At 40.3% G+C, this 25,335-nt stretch overlaps 1 protein-coding gene across 2 annotated transcripts in view; it reads left to right on the top strand.

The window, feature by feature from the left end:
• Eml4 (EMAP like 4) overlaps positions 1 to 24,742 on the top strand; it is a 121,217-nt gene extending 96,475 nt beyond the window's left edge. For both annotated transcript variants that reach the window (XM_042675397.1, XM_042675396.1), the window contains 6 exons: positions 7,173 to 7,261; positions 10,321 to 10,418; positions 15,626 to 15,713; positions 16,249 to 16,347; positions 20,802 to 20,932; positions 21,949 to 24,742. In XM_042675397.1, the coding sequence (XP_042531331.1) occupies positions 7,173 to 7,261; positions 10,321 to 10,418; positions 15,626 to 15,713; positions 16,249 to 16,347; positions 20,802 to 20,932; positions 21,949 to 22,416 (973 nt within the window). In that variant the 3' untranslated portion in view covers positions 22,417 to 24,742. The remainder of the gene's footprint in view (positions 1 to 7,172; positions 7,262 to 10,320; positions 10,419 to 15,625; positions 15,714 to 16,248; positions 16,348 to 20,801; positions 20,933 to 21,948) is intronic.
• Positions 24,743 to 25,335: the final 593 nt, after the last annotated feature.

Raw genomic sequence — 25,335 nt, 5'->3', positions numbered from 1 at the left:
ACACAAATGGTCATAGTGTAAAATCTCTTATTTGTTATTGGACTCAGCTTTGTTCATATTTTGTTGCACCTATTCATGAACAATATTGGTCTTTAGTTTTTTTATGATTGTTTGTCTTGTTTTGATATTAGAATAATACTGGCCCTAAGATCTTTAGTAAGGCTGGTATCTCCAAAGTTAAAATGGTTTAAAACCATGCAAATTGATAAATATTAAGATACACTAGGAATGATTGATCATTCAATGATTGATATCAAAATCTCATATTTATTTGAATCAGTCATTATAATCCTTTAAATTAATTTCACTTGATGTACTACTCTAGATTTTTCTTTTTTGCGGTGGGGGGGAGGGGTGTCAGGTCGTGGGGGCCTGAACTCTGGGCCTGGATGCTGTCCCTCAGCTGTTCAGCTCAAGGCTAGCACTCTACCACTTGAGCCACAGCGCCACTTCTGGCTTTTTTCTTTTTTTTGCTTATGTGGTGCTGAGGAATCGAACACAGGGCCTCATGCATGCAAGGCAGGCGCTCTACCACTGAGCCTCCTTCCCAGGCCCCACCTAGATTTTCATATGCAACATTTTTTTTATTTTTTACAAAATTTTCTTCATAAAGCTCACAATGCATTTGAAACTATATCATTTTCTGTACTGATCGAAAACATTCAGTTTGATCTTTCCAAGACTTCAGTTATCCTGTTTCTGCCTTTTGTTTTGTTTTTTGTATGTGTGTGCTGGTCCTAGGGCTTGAACTTAGAGTATGGTTGCTGTCCCTGAACTTTTTGTGCTCAAGGCCAGCACTCACATTTGAGTCACAGCTCCACTTCTGGCTTTTTAGTAGTTTAGTGGAGATGAATCTCAAAGACTTTTCTTGCCCAGGCTGGCTTTGAACTGCAGTCCTCAGATCTCGTCCTCTAGAGTAGCTAGAATTCAGGTGTGAGCCATTGGCACCTGGCTCCTTTTTGCTTTTTTAATCTAGTTTCTCAAAATTCCACTTTCATGCCAGGTGGTTCACATGTAGAATCCTAGTTTGGAAACTGAAATTGGGAGGATCATGGTTCAAGACCAGCTTGGGCAAAAAGTACACAAGAGCCCATCTTAGCCAATAAAAACATGTGTGGTAAACACCTATCATGGGAAGCATAAACAAGAATCACAGCCTAATCATAACTGGCCATGCCCTACTCAAAAGTAAACAAAGGACTAGGGGCATGGCTCAACTAGCCTGACTAGCAACTGAAAAGTCCTGAATTTAGTAGAAGGTGTACATTACTATCTCATCCAAATGTCAGATTTGTATCTGCTCAGACAAAATTCTTCAAGTAGTTTACATAGTACTTATTTGGATCTTGACCACACCAGTCCTATTGGCAGACCACCATACAAGAATTTTTGCCACAGACTGTTAAGTGGAGGTGAGATACTTAGAATTCCGGTGGGTTTAAATATAAAGGGATTTAGGGGGAAACAAAAGTTATGGCTGAAAAATGTTTCAAAGAATTAGTCCAGGATATAGAACATACTCCATATAATGTATAGGAATGAATACATACAAGGCTAGAAATGTAACCTTAAGGAAGACCCCACAGTTTCTGTGCTGCAGTGATAATGGTAGCTTTGACAGGGAAACAAACTGGGAAAAAACAAGCCTAGTGAGTAGGTAAATAAAAAACTTAACTTAAATTTTGACTTGGAATCACAGAATCCTAGACCTGGAGAGTTGTTAGTAATTCCTTTCAACTCATTAGTTTTGGAAGCAGCTACAGCTGTGGGCAAAATAATGATGAGTTGATACTGTACCAAATTCTAGCCCAGATATCAAAGGTTCCAAGCCTAATAAATGTCCTTTTAGTTTTTTTAAAAGAAGATGTCATGATATATTAACAACAGCTAAGACTTTCTCCTTTATGTTTCCTATGTAATTTGGTGGTGTGTGGGGGGGGGGGGGGTGGTTCTGGGGCTTAAACTCGGCCTGGTCGCTGTAGCCCGTGTATACTCGTTTATGAGTGAGTGTGTGTATTGCTTGCTTGCTTGCTCGCTTACTTGCTCGCTCACACTCAGGGCCTGGTTGGCTATAGCCTATGGGTACTCAAGTTCATGAGTGAGTGAGTGTGTGTTTGGGCTAGGGAGGGTTGATTGGTTCTGGGGCTTGACCTCAGGGCCTGTTTGCCTTCCCTGAGCTTTTGTGCTCAAGACTAGGACTCTACCAACTCTCTAACACTTCAGTCATAGCTCCACTTCCAGCTATTTGGTGACTAATTGGCAATAACAGTCTCACAGACATTTCCTGCCCAGGCTGCCTTTGAACCAAGATCCACAGATCTTAGTCTTCTGAGTAGAAAGGATCACAGATGTGAGCCACTGGTACCCAACTGCAAAATATTTTTGAATGTCACTAACATGAATCTCTCTAGGCTCTGACTTACTTGAACTCCTCTTCTATTCTTCTATTTGCAAAGCACTATACCTGGTACAACAAATATTACAAAGAAAGTAAATCATAACCTATTTAGATTATAACCTACAGAAAAGCACAAAACATCTCAGGTTAATAGATTAATGTTACTTAAAATAAATAGGCACTAATTCTTAGAGACCAGCAGAAATTACTTGTGAGTCTGAGTAATCAGAGAAAACATCTCAGAGGTGGGATCAGGCTTTGATGGAAAACTTGGATCCTGAAAAGGCAAGGAAAAAAAGGGGCCACATATCAAACAGGGGGAATAGATGAAGAAAATGTAGGAAACTCTAAGCATACCATATTTGAGTACTAGAACATTCCCTGAAGGCTTCTTGGTACCTCAACAGTGGAATCCAAACTTTAGCCTAGCCTTTAAATCTCTTTCTCTAAATGGAAGTGGTGGCACATGACTATAATTCTAGCACTCAGAAGGCTGAGGTAGGAAGATGGAAATTTTGAGGCCATCCTAGACTACATAGTTGGGATCCTTTCTTTTATTTTGTTTGTTGTTATTTTAGTAGTTGTACAGAGTGGTTACAATTCTGTAAGTCAGGTTATAAGTACGATGTTTCTTGGACAGTGTGAGTCTTAAAAAAAAAAAAATACAAGGGGCTGGGAAGGTGGCTCAGTGGTAGAGCGCTTGCCTTGCATGCCTGAGGCCCTGGGTTCGATTCCTCAGCACCACATAAGCAAAAAGAAAAAAGCCAGAAGTGGCGCTGTGGCTCAAGTGGTAGAGCGCTAGCCTTGAGCTGAAGAGCTGAGGGATAGCACGCAGGCCCAGAGTTCAGGCCTCACGACCGGACCCCAAAAAATTTTTTTAAAAAAACCCCAACACCCCAAAACTTCCTCTTAACCACTACAACTAGATACACTAAATATATTCATTCCAGCCATTTTTATAAGGTTCTTGGGGCGGCGGGGGGGGGGGGGGGGGGGGGACTCGAACTCAGGGCCTGATACTGTTCCTTAGCTTTTTTTGCTCAAGGCTAGTACTCTGTCTTTCTGGCTTTTTGATAGTGAGAGGGAAGAGTATCACAGTTTTTCCTGCCCCAGTTAGCTTTTAACTGTGATTCTTGAGTCTGTAACCAGGATTGTAGGCATGAGCCACTAGCACACAGCTTCTTGCGGGGGGGGGGGGGGGGGGGGGGGGGGCGCGGTCCGGTCGTGGGGCCTGAACTCTGGGCCTGGGCGCTGTCCCTCAGCTCTTCAGCTCAAGGCTAGCACTCTACCACTTGAGCCACAGCGCCACTTCCGGCTTTTTTCTTTTTGCTTATGTGGTGCTAAGGTATCGAACCCAGGGCCTCATGCATGCAAGGCAAGCAGTCTACCCATGAACCACCTTCCTCATCCTACCCATGGTACTTTTAACTGTTTACCATATTGGGAGTTCATTCTGTTTTCCCAATGAACTCCAGACTCTTGCTGGTTGTCTTTCTTCTCAGGATCCCTAAATGTTAGTGAATATGAAAATATAAAGAGACCTTTTCACGATATTACTCATCTCCAGTATGAAATGCTGAAAAACACAAAGGCCAAAAGCTCTGCCTTAGTTCGACCACTAATTTATTGGTTGAGGACTCTTCGGGATATCAGTGTTCTAATTGGAAAATAAGATGCTTGAGTTAGGCTTTTATTCCTGTTTTGGAATTTACTTTTTGTGCCAGTTTTGGGACTTGAACTCTGGGCCTCATACTCTCACTTGGCATTTTCCACTCATCATACCACTTGAGCAGTATTTCCACTTTTAGCTTTTTGCTGGTTAATTGGAATTAGAGTCTTGCAGATTGTCTGACCAGGCTGACTTTAAACCTCAGTCCTCAGATCTCAGCCTCCTAGTTAGCTAGGATTAGTCAGATACTTGCCTTTTTCCCCCTTTCTTCATAACTGCTATCTCTATTCAATGAATAGGTTTCTACACATATACCAACAGGTACTCTGAGGTTTTACTATTCTCAAAGGGAGTTTCTAAAACAATTAAATAGATGCACTTCTCCTAGGAAGACTGGAAATGGGCTTAAAGCAGTATCAGTTGGGACTTTTCCAAAATAGTAACTTTTAAATGCTTAAGAGAATATGATAAAATGTCCATATACCCATCAAAAATTAGAAGCCTGATAGAGTGCCTTTTTTTCTAATGATTATTTAGTGTGTATGTTATTTTAGTTGGAATATTATTAGGTTCCCTTTCTGAAAAGATAGTCACTTCATATCTGCCTTGGCATTTCTTGGCACAGAGGAATTTTACATGGCCAGCCATAAAACTTGATTCAAGCACTAACCTTTTTAGAAGAAACTGATAATCTGTGGGTGTTGTCCAGTTGCAATGAAGTATGTTTCTTATGCCCCTTTTGACAAGTTGAAATGATCAGAAAACATGTAGCATATGGTTTCAAAGTACAAGTTTACAACTGATTGGCCTTTAAACAAATGCATAGCCTCATGCATAGAGGCTATTTTTCTTAGCTGAGTAGATGATAAGATGTACGGATTACGTTAACTGCTTAAAAGTTTGAGTCTGTAGCTCAAAAACTTACTGAAATGTACTTGTGAATGTATTTTAGAAAGGATTCTATTGATGGGTAAAGAGTAGGGATCATGTAGTTTTTAAATCTTCTATCTTGAAATCATTAAGGCATGCTCACCAGCATCACTAAGCTTTTTTAATTCTTTCAAGTTCTTCCTAGTCTTCTAAATAGTGGGGATTAGCTCAGTAGTAGAGTGCTTTCCTAGCATATTCAAGGCTCTAGGTTTAATTAATTTAATAAGGGAGAAGTTGCCTTTTTCGAAATACTAGTCACAATGCTTCAAAACTTGGCTTTTGTCATGTTCAAGGCTAATTATAAATTAGCAAGTGTAAGTCTTTGACCTCAAACTCCAGTATACCAATTTGTTTATCCTTTCTACGCATATAATACCTACTATGATGTAGGTAATGTTCAATTTTAATTTCTTTCCCACTAGGTAGGCATGCTGTCTGTAACCTGCTTTTTGCTCACGTGTGCAACCATCAGTTGTCTATCTTTAGTGTTCATCTTTGCTGTGATCTTTTCTTTATTTTTATTTTTTGTCAGTCATGGGCTTGAACTCTGGGCCTAGGCGTTGTCCCTCAGCTCTTAAGCTCAAGGCGAGCACTCTACTACTTGAGCTACAGTGCCACTTCTGGTTTTCTGGTGGTTTATTGGAGAAAGGGGGTCTCACGGTTTTTCCTGCCCTGGCTGGCTTTGAACTGTGATCCTCAGATCTCAGCCACCTGAGTAGCTGGGGTTACAGGCTTGAGCCACCAGTGCCCGGCTGCCGTGATCTTTTGAAGCATCTATCCTTTCTTTAAAGTGCTCTTTGAAAAAGCTCTGAAGATAGTTATTTATAACATAAATTTGATTTAAATCATTTTTGCCTCTAGAACACGTTTGCATTTTTTACTTTTCCTATGAGTATAAATGAAAAGTTACCAGAGACTATGGAGCTTTCATGTATTTGTATATGGTTGTTGGAGTACTGCTATTCTCTGGCACCTTCATCTACCTCCCTGCTCTACGGAAAACTATAGAGCTGTCACTCCTACCCATATCCTACATCTTCTCTGAAGATTTTCCTATGCTCTACAATACTTAGTGACACTGAGATGACTAATCATTTTTTTTTTTAACTTGGCTCATTTCCTTTTTCCAACCTCTGGTATAATCTTCAAGAATACCGTCCCTGTTGTCTTATTTTTTCTCTTAAGCCTTCCCCCTCTCCTCCCTGGGGATCTGCTACAAGGCCCACTAGAGCTTGAAGTCCCAGACTAAGCTCTTGCTCAGCTTTTTTGCTCAAGGCTAATACTATACTTATTCTCTTGAGCCAGACCTCCACGTCTGGTTTTTTGCTGGAGATGAGTCTCTAGAATGTCGTATAGGATGGTTTTGAACCATAATTCTCAAATCTCATTCTCCTGAGTAGGATTACAGGAGTGTGCCACTGACTCCCAGCTTTAAGCCCTTTTTTAAAAAAAAATTATTACATTATACAGGTGGGGGTTTCACTGTTACATTTCCACAATCTCATTCCTCTATCACTCTTGGTCTTATTTTTCTATTTAAACAATACCTTACAGAAAGACAGTTGGCATTTAGTGAATACCAAGTTGAAATGAGAACAGGAATAGATTCTCACTGTTCATTTATACTGTAACTAGTGGCATTTTACAAAATTAATTCATCCTTCCTTGGAAGAAACATATTGTACTTAAAATACAATTGTTAGCTGGGTGGTGGCTCAAGCCTTTAATCCTATCTACTCAGGAGGCCGAGATCTGAGAATTGCAGTTGAAAGCCAGCCTGGCAGGAAAATTCAGGAGACTCATCTTCAGTTAATTACCAAAAAGAAGCTTGTAGTGGAGCTGTGGCTCAAATAGTAGAGCACCAGCCTTGAGCACAAAAGCTCAGATACAGTCAATGCCTCTGCCCTGAGTTCAAGCTCCAGGACAAGCACAAAATTTAAAATAAGAAAAAAAGATTATTGTTGAAATTTTTTTTCATGTATTTATTGTTATCATAAAGGTGGTGTACGGAGGGGTTACAGTTACATTGTCAGGTAAAGAGTGCATTTCTTTCTGAACAGTGTCACCCTTTCCCTCACTTTCCCAGTGGAATTTCTTAAAAATGGACAAAAGGTCAGCAGCCTTTTTTTTTTTCTATTAATGTTGGAATCTGAAGATTTTCTTACTTCTTAACAGGTGGTTTGTTCTGGATGCAGAAACCAGAGATCTAGTTTCTATCCACACGGATGGAAATGAGCAGCTCTCCGTGATGCGATACTCAATAGGTAGGCAAATTTACTCCCCGCCAGCCTGGTACTCACAGCACTTTACTGTAATTGTGTATTTTCATTTCTAATGAAGTAGATTCCTTTTTTCTTCACTAATGAAGTAGATTCCTTTTTTCTTCACTCTCTAGAGTTGTACAGTATTGAAAATGTATTTCTCTGGACATCAGGTTAATTGCTGGAAACAAAAAGATAGGCTGAAGTTAAACAACATCCAAAGTCATCAGACATTATTTTAGAATGAATTATTACAACAGCATTTGCCAGTTGAAAACAAAATAAATTTCAATCAGTATCGCCCTCCCACCATAGGATTATACATATTTAGGATCTTAACCAGTAGCTGGTCATGCTACTTTTCCCTTATCATTCCAGCCATTACTGGAAGTCTAAAAGATGGTTTGTAGTTCAGGCTAAATAATGAAATCCTTTCTAAAAAATAACCAGCACAAAAAAGGACTAGATGTGGGCTGGGAAGGTGGCTCAGTGGTAGAACACTTGCCTTGCATGCTTGAGGCCCTGGGTTCGATTCCTCAGCACCACGTAAGTAAAAAGAAAAAAGCTGGAAGTGGCATTGTGGCTCAAGTGGTAGAGCACTAGCCTTGAGCTGAAGAGCTGAGGGAAAGCAGCTAGGCCCAGAGTTCAGGCCCCACGACCGGACCCAAAAAAAAAAAAGGACTAGATGTTTGGCTCCATAGTAGAGTACCTGCTTAGCAAGCATGAGCCCTCAAGTTAAAACTGTGGTACCACCAAAAAGAGAGAATGTGTAAGGAGTAGGGATGTATGTAGCTCAGTGGTAGAGTGCTTGCCTACTGTATCTAAGGCCCTGGATCCAATCTCTTGCACCATAAAAAAGAGAGCCAGTGGCTTAGTGGTAGAGTGCCTAGCATGCATGAAGCCCTGGGTTTGATTCCTCAGTACTACATAAAGCCAGAAGTGGTGCTGTGGCTCAAGTGGTAGTGCTAGCCTTGAGCACAGAGGGGCTCAAGGTCAGAGCCTATGCCCTAAGTTTAAGTACTAGGACTGGGAAAAGAGAGAGAAAAAGGAGAGTCAACTACAATGGCTTAAACTTGCAATCCCAGCTAGTTGAGAGGCAGAAATCGGGAGGATCATGGTTTGAAGCTATCCTGGGCAAAAAGTTAGTGTGAGAAGCCGGGCACCAGTGGCTCACACTTGTAATCCTAGCTACTCAGAAGGCTGAGATCTGAGGACCATGGTTCAAAGCCTGGGCAGGAAAAACCGTGAGACTCTTTTATCTCCAGTTAACCACCAAAAACTGGAAGTGGTGCTATGGCTCAAGTGATAGAGTTCTCACATTGAGCTGAAGAGCTCGGGGACAGTACCCAGGCGCCCCATGACCAAAAAAAAAACCCAAAAAAATTAGTGAGACTTCCATATAAACAAGCTAGTTATAATGGTATGTATTTATTATCTCAATTATACAGGAAGCATAGATAGTAGGATTGCAGTCAAAGGCCAGCCCAAGCAAAAAGCACAGACCCATCTGTGCTTTTAGTTAAAGACAAACGCTTGCCCTGCAAATATACAACGGGCCCAGAGTTAAAGCCCTTAGTATAGTCAGGGAAATAGGGAGGGAGAAGGAGAAAAATAATCATGTTAAAAATATACAAGTATTTTGGCCTTTAACTCCTGTTACATTGTTTTTTGGTCACATTGATTTGCTAATTAGATAAAATACCAGTACATTTATAAGAATTATATTTTTCATTAAAATAGCATCATTTACCTTTAACCTTATCATTTGTTCAAAATGTTATCTCCCAAATACTTTTTCCTTTTATTGATATGGTTTTTATTTATACCATTCCTTCCTAGAGTTAGTCTGATATTTTCTTACATTTAAGAAGTTTTTGTCCAGCTAAGAAGGTGGCTCAGTGGTAGAGCACTTGCCTTGCCTGCATGAGGCCCTGGGTTCGATTCCTCCGCACCACATAAGCAGAAAAAAAAGCTGGAAGTGGCACTGTGGCTCAAATGGTAGAGCGCTAGCCTTGAGCCGAAATGCTGAGGGACAGTGCCCAGGTCCAGAGTTCAGGCCCACGGCCAGACCCCCCCCCCCCCCCCCAAAAAAAAAAAAAAAAGAAGTTTTTGTCTTGTTTTTACTTATATGGGGCTTAAAATCAAGGCCTTACTAACAACGGTGTTTTGCCACTTGAGCCACTGCCAGCCCAGCATTTTGGAGGTGGAGTCTCCAACTAACTTTTCTGCCTAGACTGGCTTCAAACACCAATTTTCTATGTCTCAGCCTCCTAAGTAGTTAGGACTTTCAAGTATGAGCTACTGGTGCCAAGCATTGTCTTGATTTTATGGTTCTAGGGATTGAATCCAAGGCCTTGCACATGCTAGGCAAAGTGCTCTACCATTGAACCTCATCCTCAGCCTTGAAATTACATTTTTATGGTTGTTGGCTTAAGACCAAAAGGATCTTTTTTTTTCTATTGCTTCTTGGTTGCTTCAGAAGAAGCACTAAATAATTGAATAAAGAAAGTGCTCCAAGCTGTAAACCTAGTCATCCTAAAGCAGCATATTATGGTGTATTTTTCTTCATCTGTTTTATAATTATGAAGTAACAAATAGCCACTATGAAGTAGTAGTTAAATCTAAAGATCAGTGGATTTTCTTGGCCATTTTTCACATACATATTAGCACAGTGTTAGTGGAAGAAACTGCAAAAGATAACCTAGTCCTTTCCCAAAAGAGCCTACACAATAACTGAGATCATTTGTGCTCAATGAGCTAAGCAGCTATGCATCCAGCTTGCCAAGGGGAGGTGGGGAGGGTGGGTGTAACCATCTAAGACCAGCTTTTAGCTAACTATGATGAAAGAAGAGTTAATGGCCTGTGAGCATCTCCAAGGAAAGCTCCATTGGGCTGTTTGGTTTTCATGTATCCTGAGTGATATCATATTCGTTTGTAAAATGCCAAATAACAGTTAAATTACCAATCGTTAAGTTTGCAAACACTTAATATAGGTCTACTAAAGTAAAAGTAAATTTCTAGACTTCTTCCTCTAGTAAACACTTTCTCCTGTTTCATTCTAGATGGTACCTTTCTGGCTGTAGGATCTCATGACAACTTTATTTACCTCTATGTGGTTTCAGAAAATGGAAGAAAATATAGCAGATATGGAAAGTGCACTGTAAGTAGTGAAGTAAAAGAAGGTGTAAAGTGGAAAATTTTACTTCTGCTAAAGACAGAATTAAGTGTTTACAGTGATACAACTATTGTTTTGAAGTGTTAGCTGTTTTAAACTTTAATTTTAAAACTGAGACTACCTGACTTCAAAACATTGTAGTTCCCACTGTGTTCTGGAAATATAGCTCCTTTTGCTGAGAGCTTGATATTTGACTAGTTTTATGATAGTTTTTTAAAGTGGTTTTGCACTTTGCAAGTATATTTTTATTATCTTCAAGTAGCTATGTAAAGGAGTTACAGTGCAACATGTCCATTTGTGAGTACAGTCCATCTTGATCACTATAGTTTTTTTTAAAAAAAAAACAACAGGGAGTGGGAAATAAAAGGCCTCTGACTTAGAATCTCACTGTTGTCTATCTCTGTCCATCCTTGACACTCTACATTACCTTTTATCACTTCTCTGCCTCTAAAAATACTATCTTAGCTGGGTATGGTGATGTAATCCAGCACTTAAGATTCATAAAGATCCTGAGTTTGAGGCTTTGAGTTCAAGTCCTAGTACCTGTGCACATGCACACATGCGCACACACACACAAATTATTTCTCAGAAACATACGTCTCACAGTAAGCAAAATAAGCTTCAATTTGAGTCTGAAATTTATCTTGCTTACTAAGTACAGATTAAGTATTCATTATCCACAATAATTGAGACCAGGTATGTTTCAGATTTTAGTCTTGGATTTGTGAATATTTACATGTTCATAATATGTGTTAAGGATGATATTTGAGTCAGCACATGAAAGTCACATGTTTCCTGTATACGTTATATGTAGCCTGAAGATAATTTCATGCAATATTTTTATGCACCTGCATTTTGACCCACTTATCACCAGCAAAAAAAATTATGAATCAGTTATTAGTTGATTATTAACAATCATTAATATATTAAGTTCATCTTTTAATCTGTTCATTACCTTAATGTTTATAATATGGACTGTTTAGTGTAATATCAAGTTATTCAACTGTAAGGGTTTTTTTTGTTGTTGTTTTTTTTTTCCGGTTGTGAACTCTGAGCTTGGGTGAACTCTGGGCCCCTCAGTTCTTCAGCTTGAGGCTAGCGCTCTACCACTTTGAACCACAGCACCACTTCCAGTTTTCTGGTGGTTAATTGGAGATAAGAGTCTCACAAAGTTTCCTGCCTGAGCTGGCTTTGAACCACAATCCTCAGAACTCAGCCTCCTGAGTAAGATTACTGGCGTGAGCCACTAGCACCCAACTGGATTTTGTTTGGATTATTGAAATTTACCCTGCCTGACTCCAAATTTTTAATTATTTTTAATTGCAATGCTGTAGCAAACACAAAAGGAAGGCTCCTATATATCAAATGTGATTTAAGTCTGTGGGATCTCAGTTTTATATGTGGTAGCACTATTGTTGAGTTCTTGGCTCAACCCTCATTTTACAGATGAAGAAAGTGAGTTTCAAAAAAAAAAAACACCAGTGATCTAGCATTGGTCACTAAGAAGTGACCACAGGGCCAGATCTCAGACATAGGCAGTTTTTCACCTCTTAATAGAGCAAACTTTGCAGTGCATGACGACCATAAGATTTTCAACATGTGTATTACTGTATTATGCTATTATACTACAATTGATCCAGGGAAGAAACAGAGCAGTGTGTGACATTTGGTCATCAGAATGACCTTGGAAATCCTGGGAAATGGAAAATTGATCAATTGCATGAAACTTGTCCTCCTACTTAATTACACAGTTTTTATCTTTAATGAGTGTTTAAAAGCATTATGTTGAGATACCCTTAGGAACTGTTTGTGTTTGTTGTGCTGTTGGAGGCTATAATGAAAGGTCCTGGCTACGTAATCCAGCTTTTCTAATTATCTTCTCTTTGATACTTTGCTTCCAGCTGTCATTCTCTTTGCTGTATTCTTTCACCAACTGGTCATACAGTTTTCTTAATCTCTTGTCTGCTATTAAAGAGGATATGAAAGACTAGGGAACTGGCTTTGCCACCATTAGTTTGTGATTCTAGGCAAGTTAACTTCTCTGAATTACTTTTATTATATTAAAATTAAAGATGATGATATTGTATCCTGATTGACTTAGTTTCCATTCTATTTTCAGTGAGATTAAAGTTGTTTTAATCTGTACCTGGCTGCTAACAAAATGGTTCTGTGTTTGATTCATTTTTATGTGCTTTTTAGCGGTCCCCAAAAATCTTAGCACAATAGATAAGTATGTAAATTTGTAGTGATATACTAAGAAGCACTATTAGAAAACAGGAAATATGTAAGTAAGATTTTTGGCCAGGGGGGATTTTGGTTATTTGGGTGAAAAAAGTGTAAAGACAGTAATTCTGTACCTAGAAATCTCCAAGAAAGTAAACCATTAAACTAATACCAGATTTCAGTAGAATCCAGTGTTAATGTAACAAGAATTATAGACAGTATCCTAGTGACTTAAATTTAGGATAGGACATGGTCTCATTTAAAAGAGGTATTTTCGGAGCTGAGAATGTAGCTCAGTGGTAGAGTACTTACCTACATATATATATACCTCCGACACTGGGATGAGCCCCAGAATTTAAAAAGGAATTTTTTTTTAAGTTAGCTGGGCACCAGTCACTCAGGTCTATATTCCTAGCTACTCAAGAGGCTGAGATCTGAGGATTCCAGTTCAAAGCCAGCCTGGGCAGGAAAGTCCATGACACTCTTCAATTAACCATCAGAAAACCAGCAGTGGTACACTGTAGCTCAGAGTGGTAGAGCTTTAGCCTTGAATGAAAAAGCTCAGGGACAGTGCCCAGGCCCTGAGTTTAAGCCCTGCAATCAATAACAAAAAATAATTATGAATATTTAGAATCTTTTCTGCTTCATCTTAGTATGTTGTTTTGTTCCTTAGTATTATAATATGTTCCCACATCAACCAAGTGCTGGTGGCTCACACCTGTAATCCTAGCTACTCAGGAGACTGAAGTCTGAGAATCACAATTCAGATCCAGCCCAGGCAGAAAAGTCCATGAGACCTTCCCCCACCCCCGGTCATGGGGCTTGAACTCTGGGCCTGGTTGCTGTATCTTAGCCTCTTCAGCTCAAGGTAAGCACTCTATCACTTGAGCCACAGAGCCAATTCCAGTTTTCTGGTGCTTTATTGGAGGTAAGAGTCTCATGAACTTTTCCTGTCCAGGCTAGATTTGGACCGCGATCTTCAGATCTCAGCCCCTTGAGTAGCTAGTATTACAGACATGAGCCACTGGCACCCAGCTCCATGAGACTCTTAATCTCCAGTTAACCACCAGAAAACCAAAAGGGACACTGTAGCTCAAAGTGGTAAAGCACTAGCCATGAGCAAAAGAGCTCAGGGATAGCACCCAGGCCCTGAGTTCAAGCCCCATGACCAACCAAAAAACAACAATGCTGACACATCTCTAATCATCTCATCACAGTTTCAAGAAGAAAATAAGAACAAGAAATAAAAGGCACTTCTGCCACTAAGTGAATTCTCTTAAATGTTTTCTGGAAGTTCACGGAATGGCTCCTGCCACTCATAGCAGCACATGCCATTGAAAACACAGTATTTTAACTGGACAGCCAACAAAAAGTGACCAGGTGTAATAGAAACTGCCAGTCTCACTCACAGTCAATAGGTTAATATCCATCTTCCTCAAAAGAGCAAATTATTTTTAAGATGTCAAGAGCAAAATCTCATTCACAATAGCAGTAAAAACTGTAGGGACTTTAAACTTAGCCTCAGAAGCACAGCAAACCACATGAAACATTGCTGAAAGACATAAACAGAGAACTAGAAGAATAGAAATGTGACATGTCTAGATGAAACAGTAAGGAGATCTCTCTTTGAACTATTCCCTAAATTTAATGTAATCTTACATTTTTACCATGATGTTCATGAGGTTGATGAAGTTCCAAAGCCTATCTGAAATTTACATGCTACATTAGATTGGGAATGGGCAGATAGATGGAAACAACAGCACAGAAAAAGACATGTGTCTTTGTGAGGATATTTCAAATTTGTAGAAAAAAAGAATAGACAGTTCCCTGCTAACACTCCTGAAGAGCAGTGACTGGCCACAAAAATGTTATGAACAGAATGTTTTTTACATGCAATGCAGTACAGTTTCCTGGGAGCACTGGCCACGTGTCATCTAGAAACCACAGATGCCCATGCAGCACCGATTCAGAACAGTGTTCCTCATTGCTAGAAGTTCTACAGTATGGCCCAGCTGAGGATAGTGAGGGAACACCTAGATATCTGCTCAGGAAAAAAGGACCACTAAATCCATGCCTTGGTATTTTTTGTTTTCTGACTCTCCGGGTAATTTTTTTTTTTTGGGGGGGGGGGGAGTCCGGTTGTGGGGCCTGAACTCTGGGCCTGGGCACTGTCCCTCAGCTCTTCAGCTCAAGGCTAGTGCTCTACCACTTGAGCCACAGCGCCACTTCTGGCTTTTTTCTTTTTACTTATGTGGTGCTGAGGAATTGAACCCAGGGCCTCATGCATGCAAGGCAAGCTCTCTATCACTGAGCCAACTTCCCAGCCCCTTCAGGTAATTTTAAATTAGCTGTAAACTCCTGATATTTAAGATGGTGACCTCAAGTAGAGTTGACAAATTGTAATTTTGGCTGCCTAACTTGTGAGTGTTTTTGTGGTTACACCATTTGGCCACAATGGCAGTCATAAATGTGCAGCTTAGAATGGCTTTATATTTCTTTTCAAGAGGTGTATCAGATTTTGCTCCCAACCGTGTGCCCATGGGGTAAAGTTTGAGGCTATTTCATACATGCAGTCTCTCTAATAAATAGGATGCCAGTGGCATGAAATTGCCTAGAGAATGAGATCTGTTGCAGTATCAACTAAGATATTCATTCTAGGAAATCTCTCACAGAGGTGGTAGGTACTTGTTTTTGTATCTAGGCCAAGAAGCCTGCAGGATTCTCCCAGGTTCCAGGTGTTCTATAGTGGTGCAACCCCTGTAATTGGCCGTCCTGCCAACTGCATACCTGCAATGTTGGCTTCTAGCAAGACAGTAAAAAGGAACTGAGGGCCTGCTGTGGACCTGTTCAGTTTTATAGGCTACAATACTGTTCCCTGTTCTCAAGCTGAGAAACTGCTACATTAGCTAATTATTAAACTTCTATCATTCAAGACTAATTGCTTCCTCACTAATCTGTTTTTCCCCTAGGGACATTCCAGCTACATCACACACCTTGACTGGTCCCCAGACAACAAGCATATAATGTCTAACTCTGGAGACTATGAGATTTTGTACTGTAAGTATGAATAATTATATAGGGGCTCAGATGTGTCAATCAGGGGCTAATACTCAGGCTGTGTGGAATTTGAATTGTGCAGCGAATGCTTGCTGGCCTCTAACTTGACAAAGTACATGTTACTTAGAGCTAAGTAACAAATGTCTCACATGTGGTTCACATCTCCAAGACAGTTATGAATTAATTTAATGATGGAGAACTGAAGGCACATACAGTAATAAGAACTCACTCATTGAGATGGATGTCACTCTGAATGGGTTTTCATTTAGCAGCTTTTCCTGGAGTCAGGGAAGCGTATTATGGATGAGCAGTTATGCTGTTTAGAGGGGGGGGAAAACTTCCACAGAAAACAATTTGTAGTTTCATAAAATCCTGTTAAGGTAAACATTTACTTTTCCTTTTTAAATGTGTCTTAATGTTTTTCAGTGTATGGATTATAAATACAAGTAAACGTGGCTAGTTTGAATCGAGATGCACTTTCAAATACATTTGTACACAAGCACTGTGATTATACCTCCTGTTTCTAAATTTAAAGGGAACATTAAAGATGGCTGCAAACTAATCAGGAATCGATCAGAATGTAAGGACATTGATTGGACAACATACACCTGTGTGCTAGGCTTTCAAGTCTTCGGTAAGAACATGATACCCAGTATAAAAAGGTGGTTTGTGAGGTTTTTCTGTATATTGTGCTTATTGGTGTAAACTTACAAATGACAGATAATCTGTGCGCATTCTTTTCTTGATGAGAACGTTTAAACTCAAGGCTGTGTGCTTGAAGGGCAAGTGCTCCACCAGTTGAGCCATACCTTCAGCTGAATTGACCAAGATCCTCCCATTTACACTTTCCACATAGCTGGGATAGGTGTCCATGCCACCACACCCAGCTTTGTGCCCATCCGTAGAGATTATTGGTTACTGTCATATTGCCAATACAGTATTTTTTTATTGGCAGAACTCTGTGTCTTTGGTCCTCAGTAAATATGAAAGACAATTAAAAGGAAGGTACTTTCAACATAGCAGTGTAGTTTGCCTTCCTGTTTTTTTCCTTGGAACTGAAAAATTGAAAGCCTGGCTTGGGTGGTACATATCTGTAATCCCAGCAGTAGAGAAACTGGAAGAGGAGGATTTAGAGTTAAGGAAGGTTAAAGTTAAGGAAGGTTAGACTTTTCATCACTCCCCAAAGAAACCAGTAGCCATTAGCGGTCACTGTTCATCTCTTCCTCTACCCACTCCACTCTAAACTAACAGGCACTAATCTTTCTCTGTCTATTTTCCTGTTCTGAATAGCATTAGTATTAGCATACAGTATTTGATCCGTTAAAACTGGTTTCTTCATGCATGCGTAATGACTATTTCACAGTAAGTGCTTTTATGTCCCACTTCAATTCTGCCCTTGTAAGAAGTAAGAAGTATGGGGTCAGAAAATAGAACAAACTCCTAGGTCAAAATCAGAAAGAGGCCGGGCGCTGGTGGCTCACGCCTGTAATCCTAGCTACTCAGGAGGCTGAGATCTGAGGATCGCGGTTCAAAGCCAGCCCGGGCAGGAGAGACTGTGAGACTCCTATCTCCAATAAACCACCAGAAAACCGGAAGTGGCGCTGTAGCTCAAGTGGTAGAGCGCTCGCCTTGAGCTGAAGAGCTGAGGGACAGCGCCCAGGCCCAGAGTTCAAGTCCCATGACCGACAAAAAAAAAAAAAAAAATCAGGAAGAGCACATAATAAGCCTCCATTATGCAGTTGTTATATAAATAAAGCTACATTTATCTAGAGCCAAACATTCACTTTTATAGAGCCATAATGTAAGTAAATATCTTCAAAGAAGCTACTTTTCAGAAGAGTGAGACACAATTTAGAAAATTTATAAATACCTGAAATCTAAATCCATACAATTATATAACGTAAAGAGGACCCTAAATTAAATGCAGAGTAAGTTCTACAAATATCTGTGCAGTATGTCTTATCTCTCAGGATACTAGGAAACAAACACAGGGAATCAAAGCAGAGGTGAGATTGATCATGATATGTTTGAGCTCTTCAGTGTGTTGTGGTCTGGATGTTTTGTTACCTCCAAGACTCATCTGTTGAAAGCCTAACCTCAATATCTGGAGATTTAATCTTTCTGAGTTGGTAAGAGTTAGATGAGGTCATCAGGATAGACTTATGATGGAATTAGGGCTCTTTTAAGAAGATGAAATACTAGATCCTCCTCTCTTCTCCTCTCCACCTTCTCCTCCCCTTTCTTCAAGTACATGCCAGAAGGAAAGACTCCATGAGGATACAGGAGAAGAAGCCTACTTTCCCAAGAACTGAACCACTAGCACCTTGATCCATTAACTGTGAATATAAATACCTGTTGTTGATGTGCGCCCCTCCCCCCCAAAAAACAAACCAACCTGGTTTCTTTCATTTAGCGATCCATGTTGTAACATGCTTCAAATATTTCAGTAGCCAAATGGTATTGTTTTACATTGTTACTCTAGTCATCAGTTGACAAACACTTCTTAGCTACAATAAGTAATGCTGCTGTGAACAATGATGTACAAAGGGATTTTTTAAAGACATATTTCCATTTCTTTAGAGTTTATAACAATAATTATTAAGTGTAACTGCATGTTTCATGAACTGCCAGACTATTTTCAAAGTCACTAAAATAAACCATTTACATTCCCACCAGCAGTGTGTGAAGCCTCCGGTGTCTTCATGTCCCTGCATGTGGATGTTCAGTTGCCCCAAAATTGCTTGTCAAAATACAAAGGCTCTATATATGGTAGGGCTTGAACTCTGGGCCCAGGTGCTGTCCCTTAACTCTTCAGCTCAAGGCGAATGCTCTACCACTTGAGCTACAGTGCCACTTCCGGTTTTCTGGTGGCTAATTGGAGATAAGAGTCTCACATACTTTCCTGCCCAGGCTGGCTTTGAACCCGTGATCCTCAAAAAAAAAAAAAAAAGACAGGGTCTTCACTTAGGTTGGCCTCCTGTCTCAGCCTCCAAAGTGCTGCAATTATAGGTGTATTCCACTTTCCATGCTGTAAAGGTATTTTTAGTAGACATTATTTAAACATGCAATTTGGGGATTATTTCTAATCTGGTGTTTTGGACATTACTAGTAAGTAATTTGTCCTCTGTGGCAGTGTCCTTAAGCCATTCCTCATCTTGAGATACCTTTCTGAAGGGTTTCAAGATATATAGCAAAGTTGAAGTGCTTAGGCCTGGTGGAGCACACCTGATTGTCAACACTGGAGACGCTGAAGCATGAAGAGGCAAGGTGAGGCGAGCCTTGGCTACATAGAGAGACCCTGTCTCGAAGAAGAAAAAGAAGTTAAAACAATAAAACCTTGTTTTGTAAACTTTTTTTGGGGAGGGGGGGGCGGTCAGTCGTGGGGCTTGAACTCTGGGCCTGGGCGCTGTCCCTCAGCTCTTTAGCTTAAGGCAAGCACTCTACCACTTGAGCCAGAGCGCCACTTCCTGTTTTCTGCTAGGTTTATTGGAGATAAGAGTCTCACAGAGTTTCCTGCCCAGGCTGGCTTTGAACTGCAATCCTCAGATCTCAGCCTCCTGAGTAGCTAGGATTACAGGCATGAGCCACCAGTGCCTGGCTTGTAAACAGTTTTTAAAAGATGGTATACTTGATAACAGAAATACTGGATATAGGTGTAATATCAATACCCAAAATACTCTGTGTGCCCTCTATGCCTCTTTGCTGACTGAAATTGGGCTGTTCTCCACCTCATCACAATAATCATCTCTTTATATTGTGGACATTAGAAAACTGTATCCATTATTGTAAACACAGGTGCTGTCAAGGTGAGGAAACCTAATAAGAAATTTAAAACAGTCCATTAACAATTTAATTATTCCAGGTAATATCAAATAGTAGCTTGTAATTTTTCTGGGGTGTTTTGTTTTGAGGATTTTTTGTTTTTGTTGCTTTTTCCAGTACTGGGTTTTAGATTGAGGGTGCTTGCTAGGTAGGACCTCTACTACTTGAGCCATATTCAGTCCCTAAGGTCTTGTGTTTTTGCCAGGCCTTGGTCTCAGACCATTATCCTACAGTTTCTTAGTTATTTTAGAGAGACAGTAATTATTTACTATTAAGAAATAGCCATCAAGGGTTGGGAAGGTGGCTCAGTGGTAGAGCGCTTGCCTTGCATGCCTGAGGCCCTGGGTTCGATTCCTCAGCACCACATAAGCAAAAAGAAAAAAAAAGCCGGAAGTGGCACTGTGGCTCAAGTGGTAGAGTGCTAGCCTTGAGCTGAAGAGCTGAGGGATAGTGCCCATGTCCAGAGTTCAGGCCCCACGACCCCCCCCCCAAAAAAAGAAATAGCCATCAAGAAGTGTTTGGGCTTATTTTTGCCAAATTTGCAAGTTATTCTTTGAAGTGTAATGCTCAGTACAAGAAACCAACATCTTCACCCCCAAATATTCCATGTTGTTTTGTTTTTGAACTCAGCCTAGACTCTGTCCCTGAGCTTTTTTTACACAAAGCTGGTGCTCTACTTCTGCCTTTTTGCTAGTTAATTGGGGAAAAGCTGCTCGTGGACTTTCTTAGCCTTGGCTGTTTCAAAGCTTAATTCTCAACCTTAGCCTCCTAAGTAGCTTACAGGTGTGAGTAACAGGTTCGATAGTTATAATCTAGCCTAATGTGTTCATTTATGTTGAGCATGCTCATCAGTTGTTACAATGCCTCACAATAATTATATTAGATGTATCTTTCTATTGGACATAAATGTTTCAAGAAAAGTATGGGATAGCATGCTAGACAAAAAAAAAAATGTCTTCCTGATAAAGGAACTTAAGAATTCACTTTGAAGGCTTAGTATTGTGGCTCTGCTGGGACTCAGGGTCCAGGCATGTGATTTTTCTATCTTGCTATACAAAGTAACTGGTAACTGTTTCTTTAACCTGGACTTTGAAAAGGAAAAGCTTGTTGAAGTGTATCAAGCATTTAAAAACAGTTTGTTAGCACCCCCTGCTGGTCACTACTGACTACTGTTGGCCTAAATTTCCCATCAAGCTATTATGGTATTCTATAATGCAACATAATTACATTTTTAGGCTACTTTTTCCACACTATATGTTTCCCTAGGTGTCTGGCCAGAAGGATCCGATGGGACAGACATCAATGCATTGGTGCGATCCCACAACAGGAAGGTGATAGCTGTTGCTGATGACTTTTGTAAAGTCCATCTGTTCCAGTACCCCTGCTCCAAAGCGAAGGTGAACACAGCTTCATAGAAACCAGTGTTGTAGGACCTTTTCTTTGGGGCTTATTTTGTGTTGTATTTTGTGGTATTAAATAATTCTTGAGATTAATACTAAAGTGTACAGTGGAGAATCCAGGCAGATTCTGTTTCCTTCTCCAGTTGCACCCAGTGAAGTTTTACTCCTTGTTTATATGAACAATTGGGGTTTTTTTGTTTTTTTTTTTTTTTTGGGTCCGGTAGTGGGGCCTGAACTCTGGGCCTGGGCGCTTTCCCTCAGCTCTTCAGCTCAAGGCTAGCGCTCTACCACTTGAGCCACAGCGCCACTTCCAGCTTTTTTCTTTTTGCTTATGTGGTGCTGAGGAATCGAACCCAGGGCCTCGAGCATGCAAGGCAAGCGCTCTACTACTGAGCCACCTTCCCAGACCCAACAATTAGGTTTTTTACTCTGATACTTTTGGCACTTTAAAATAATACCCCCTCCCTTTTTTCCCCCAGTCCTGGGGCTTGAACTCAGGGCCTGGGCACTGTCCCTGAGCTTCTTTTGCTCAAGGCTAGCCCTCTACCACGTGAACCACAACACCATTTCTGGCTTTTTCTGTTCATGTGGTACTGAGGAATCAAACCCAGGGCTTCATGCATGGCTAGGCAAGGAGTTCCTTGTACCACGAAGCCACATTCCCAGCCCACAAATAATACCACTTTTTAAATTACCTGTTATCCTGCCAGTCTAGTAAATTATCTCCTAGCCATTCCAAGAGTAGTTGCCAAGCTCTGACAAGTATGCTACCTGACTTCCAGGAGAGGTGAACTCTTTATTTTTAAACATAAAATGTGAAAGTACAGATGTCCAGTTGTTTTATTCTTCCTTGTATATAAAAAAGGTGTTAATTTTTGGATTTACTGGCTTGAAGCTTTGGTTTGAAAATACCTGTTTTATAAGCAAAGTTCTCTCCTATACCTAGTCAAATTGTTGTCCTTAGGCCTTATGTAAAGGATGAATCTAATCTTCCTGTCTGATTTATTTTATAGGCTCCCAGTCACAAGTATAGTGCCCACAGCAGCCATGTTACCAATGTCAGTTTTACTCATAATGACAGTCACCTGATTTCAACTGGTGGAAAAGACATGAGCATCATTCAGTGGAAACTTGTGGAAAAGTTGCCTTTGCCCCAGAATGATATCGTGGCAGATTCTTCTCTGACTAGAGTCCCCATTTCTTCCTCTGAAAGTGTCATCCAGTCCAGTGCCTCTCCAACACCTTCCCAGCCCCCACATGAGACAGTTGAAGAAGAGAGTAGGGTAAGCAATTCTCCCACCCTTCTGGAGAACAGCTTGGATCAGACTGTGGAGCAGAGCGAAGACCACAGTGAGGAGCAGAGTGAGGAGGGCAGCGAGGACCTCGGTGAGCCCGTTGATGAAGAGCCAGCCAGCGAGGTCAGTGAGCAGCAAGCGGAAGCGCTTTCTGAAGACCAGCAAGATGTTCCACCTATGTTGTAAGATCCTGGTTGCTGCTGACTCCTCTCCTTCGGCTGCCTGTGATTTGTGATATGATCGAGATAGCAGAGCATCACCACTGACTCCACACCACTGTTTTCCACAGTTTGTTTCAACAGTTTTACCTTCTGTCTCAGATAGAGCCAACCTAAAGGTTCAGTTTAACCAAACTGAAACATTATGTCTCAGAAATCACTGTCTGTGTGTAAGTGGTCTGGTATAAATACTGGAAACAAAAATAGCGGTTATATTGATTTTTGAAAATAAACCCCCTTATTAACTGAATGTGTTTTCTTCAGGAACAACAAGAGGCATCGCAAATACTGTTACACATCTACTGGCTCAGATGGCCACTTTCCCTGATGCAGGGGGAAACCAAAACAAAAATGGGGGAAATGCGTGCATAGTGGGGTGTCCTCCCACCCCAAATGTGTAATGCGTTTATAGCGGGATATCCTCCCGCCCCAAATGTGTAATGTGTGCATAGTGGGATATCCTCCCGCCCCAAATGTGTAATGGAGATTTTTAATTAAAGAAAACCTCGGTATTGCCAAGTAAAATGGCGTTGCCTTCTTGAATAATAACGCCATTTCTTGACACTAGCAGTAGATGTGCAGATGTGCTAGTTAGTCTACTATGTGGGTGCTGCCCTTCTAAGTTATATCAAGGAGCAGTCCTTAATTTCTATGCGCAAACCTATTTTATCCTAGAATTAAGACAGCATTGGTGTGTTGAAGAGCTTTTAATGTATACTGAACCATTGATACTCAGAAATGGTAAATTCCTGTAAGTCCTTTACTAGCCTAAACATTCTGTAATGTTCGGCATTCAAGTGAATGAAAGAAACAAACCGCATGCCTTTAAAACTAAACTATACTAATTACCTGGCTAATTTTAGCTTAGCTTTCATCATTTGCTCCCTCTATAGAAGGACAGTAGGTTTGTTTAAGTAGTTGAATTGGTGCTTGAAATTCATTGGTTCACTTGTCGTTTTTATACAAATTAATTATATGGAGGGATGATATTCAGCAAATTCTTTTTTACAGAAGTGTGAATAGTAATTTTTTTATAAATTGCAAACTTTACATATTTGCTATATGATTGGTAATTTTTTCTGATGGAGTTGCTATACACCTTGTGGCTAGCTTTTATTTGGGAAGATGGGTGTTTGGGGGCTTTTTGTTCCTTTTAGTTTTGTTAACTATGTTTTTTTCTTAAGTACATGTTTCCTATTTTAAAATAATTACTGACAAATACACATTTCCTATATATTTGTTTATACTTTGATTACATTTTTTTATTTTTAACTTGCTGCATTGTTTTGATACTTTTTTGGGGGGTTGTATCGTGTGTAGAAACTTTGGATGAGTTCAGAAGTCTTAAGTATGCAAGCGTTTACGTGATTGTGCCATTCCAAAGTGCATCAGAACTGTCATTCCCTTCTAGTATCTTCTCAGGAGTAATACATATCAGGTATTTCACCATCATTTGGTAATATGAAAACTCCAGTGAACTCCCAAGGACACGTACAGCATTTATAATCACACTCTGCATGGGGAGGGCGGGGAGGGGGGTGAAGGGGTGAGTAGGGATACTCTGGGTTTGTGTGTGTCTCTAGGGAAGAAGATACACACCACATCAAAAATACTCAGTGTAGATCTCTGTGTATAGATACATGTCTTTGTCTGTCTCTTTCCTTTTGTTTACAACTTTTAGGAAAAAAAAACGAAAAACAAAAAAAAGAAAACCTCAAAATTGTTCTCTTCAAAAGAAGAGACATAAATTCCAAACAAACCTGACTTTTCAGTATGTTCTGCCCACAGCCCTCAGAGCACCTGAGTATCGGGCATCTATGGCTACCTGTTAGTGGTGGGATTCAACCGTCAGGTCAGCATGTGCTGCTCGATCCCCGCAAGGAAAATGCCAGGAGGTGACCAAGCAAGCCTAGAAGTGCATGTCCTTTAGAACCCGAGGAGACAGCTCTCCATGCTACGCAGGGAGTTTATTTGGGGACATCTGTCACCTTCAGGGTTGCCATGTACAATGAGATTTATAATCATGATACTCTTGAGTGGTAGTTTCCAAAGACACTACTAATATGCAGAGCGCTCCAGCTGTCTAATGCTGGCAACTACTGTTTAATGGTCAGTTAAATCTGTGATAATGGTTGGAAGTAGGCGGGGTTATGAAATCGTAGATGTTTAGAAAAACTTGTGAATGAAAATGAATCCAAGTGTTTCATGTGAAGATGTTGAGCCATTTCTATCATGCATTCCTGTGTCATGGCAGAAAATTTTGAAGATTAAAAAAAAATAAAGTAATCAAAATACTTCTGTGTCTCTTTATGTGTCCTAACTCTCCTGTTACATACTATTAGTTTCCATGACTCTCCAGTTGTCAGAAGATGTGGCAATTCAGAAGGAAATTTTATCAGCTGCCTATTGCTGAGGATAAGATCACTCTAGTGGTAACAAACTACCTTATAACACTGGAGCAAATTACTTCTAGTTTATTTTCTCACCTGGCAGAAGAATGCCTTGCTTTTCATATCTTTCACATCTCTCATGTTTAACCACGGATAATGCTGGTGATCCTGGTTACCTGCCTGGCGTGGCCTCCTCCCAGTGTTGGCCTTCAAGAAATTCTTAGCAGGCCCCACCACCCTGCTTCCTTCTCTGTGCTTAGTGTACCACAATCATAACCTAATGGCACATTGAAAAATAAGAGTCCTCCATATATTCTCCAGTTTAACAATCAGGGAAATGAGGATGTCTTGATAATTCCCGTCCACACAGACTGCTCATGAGATGCTGCCCTGAGTTGAAGTACCTTTTTCACTAATTCTGGTGGAGATTCTGGGCAGTTTACTTTTCACCAACTTGAGCATGTCACACTGCCATTGGCCAAGTACTCTTTCCTCTG

Source organism: Dipodomys spectabilis, unplaced genomic scaffold (genome assembly GCF_019054845.1).
Source record: "Dipodomys spectabilis isolate Male_0828 unplaced genomic scaffold, ASM1905484v1 ptg000026l, whole genome shotgun sequence".
Lineage (NCBI taxonomy): Eukaryota > Metazoa > Chordata > Mammalia > Rodentia > Heteromyidae > Dipodomys > Dipodomys spectabilis.
Note: the sequence above shows the minus strand (reverse complement) of the source record. Positions and strands in the feature narration are given on the sequence as shown.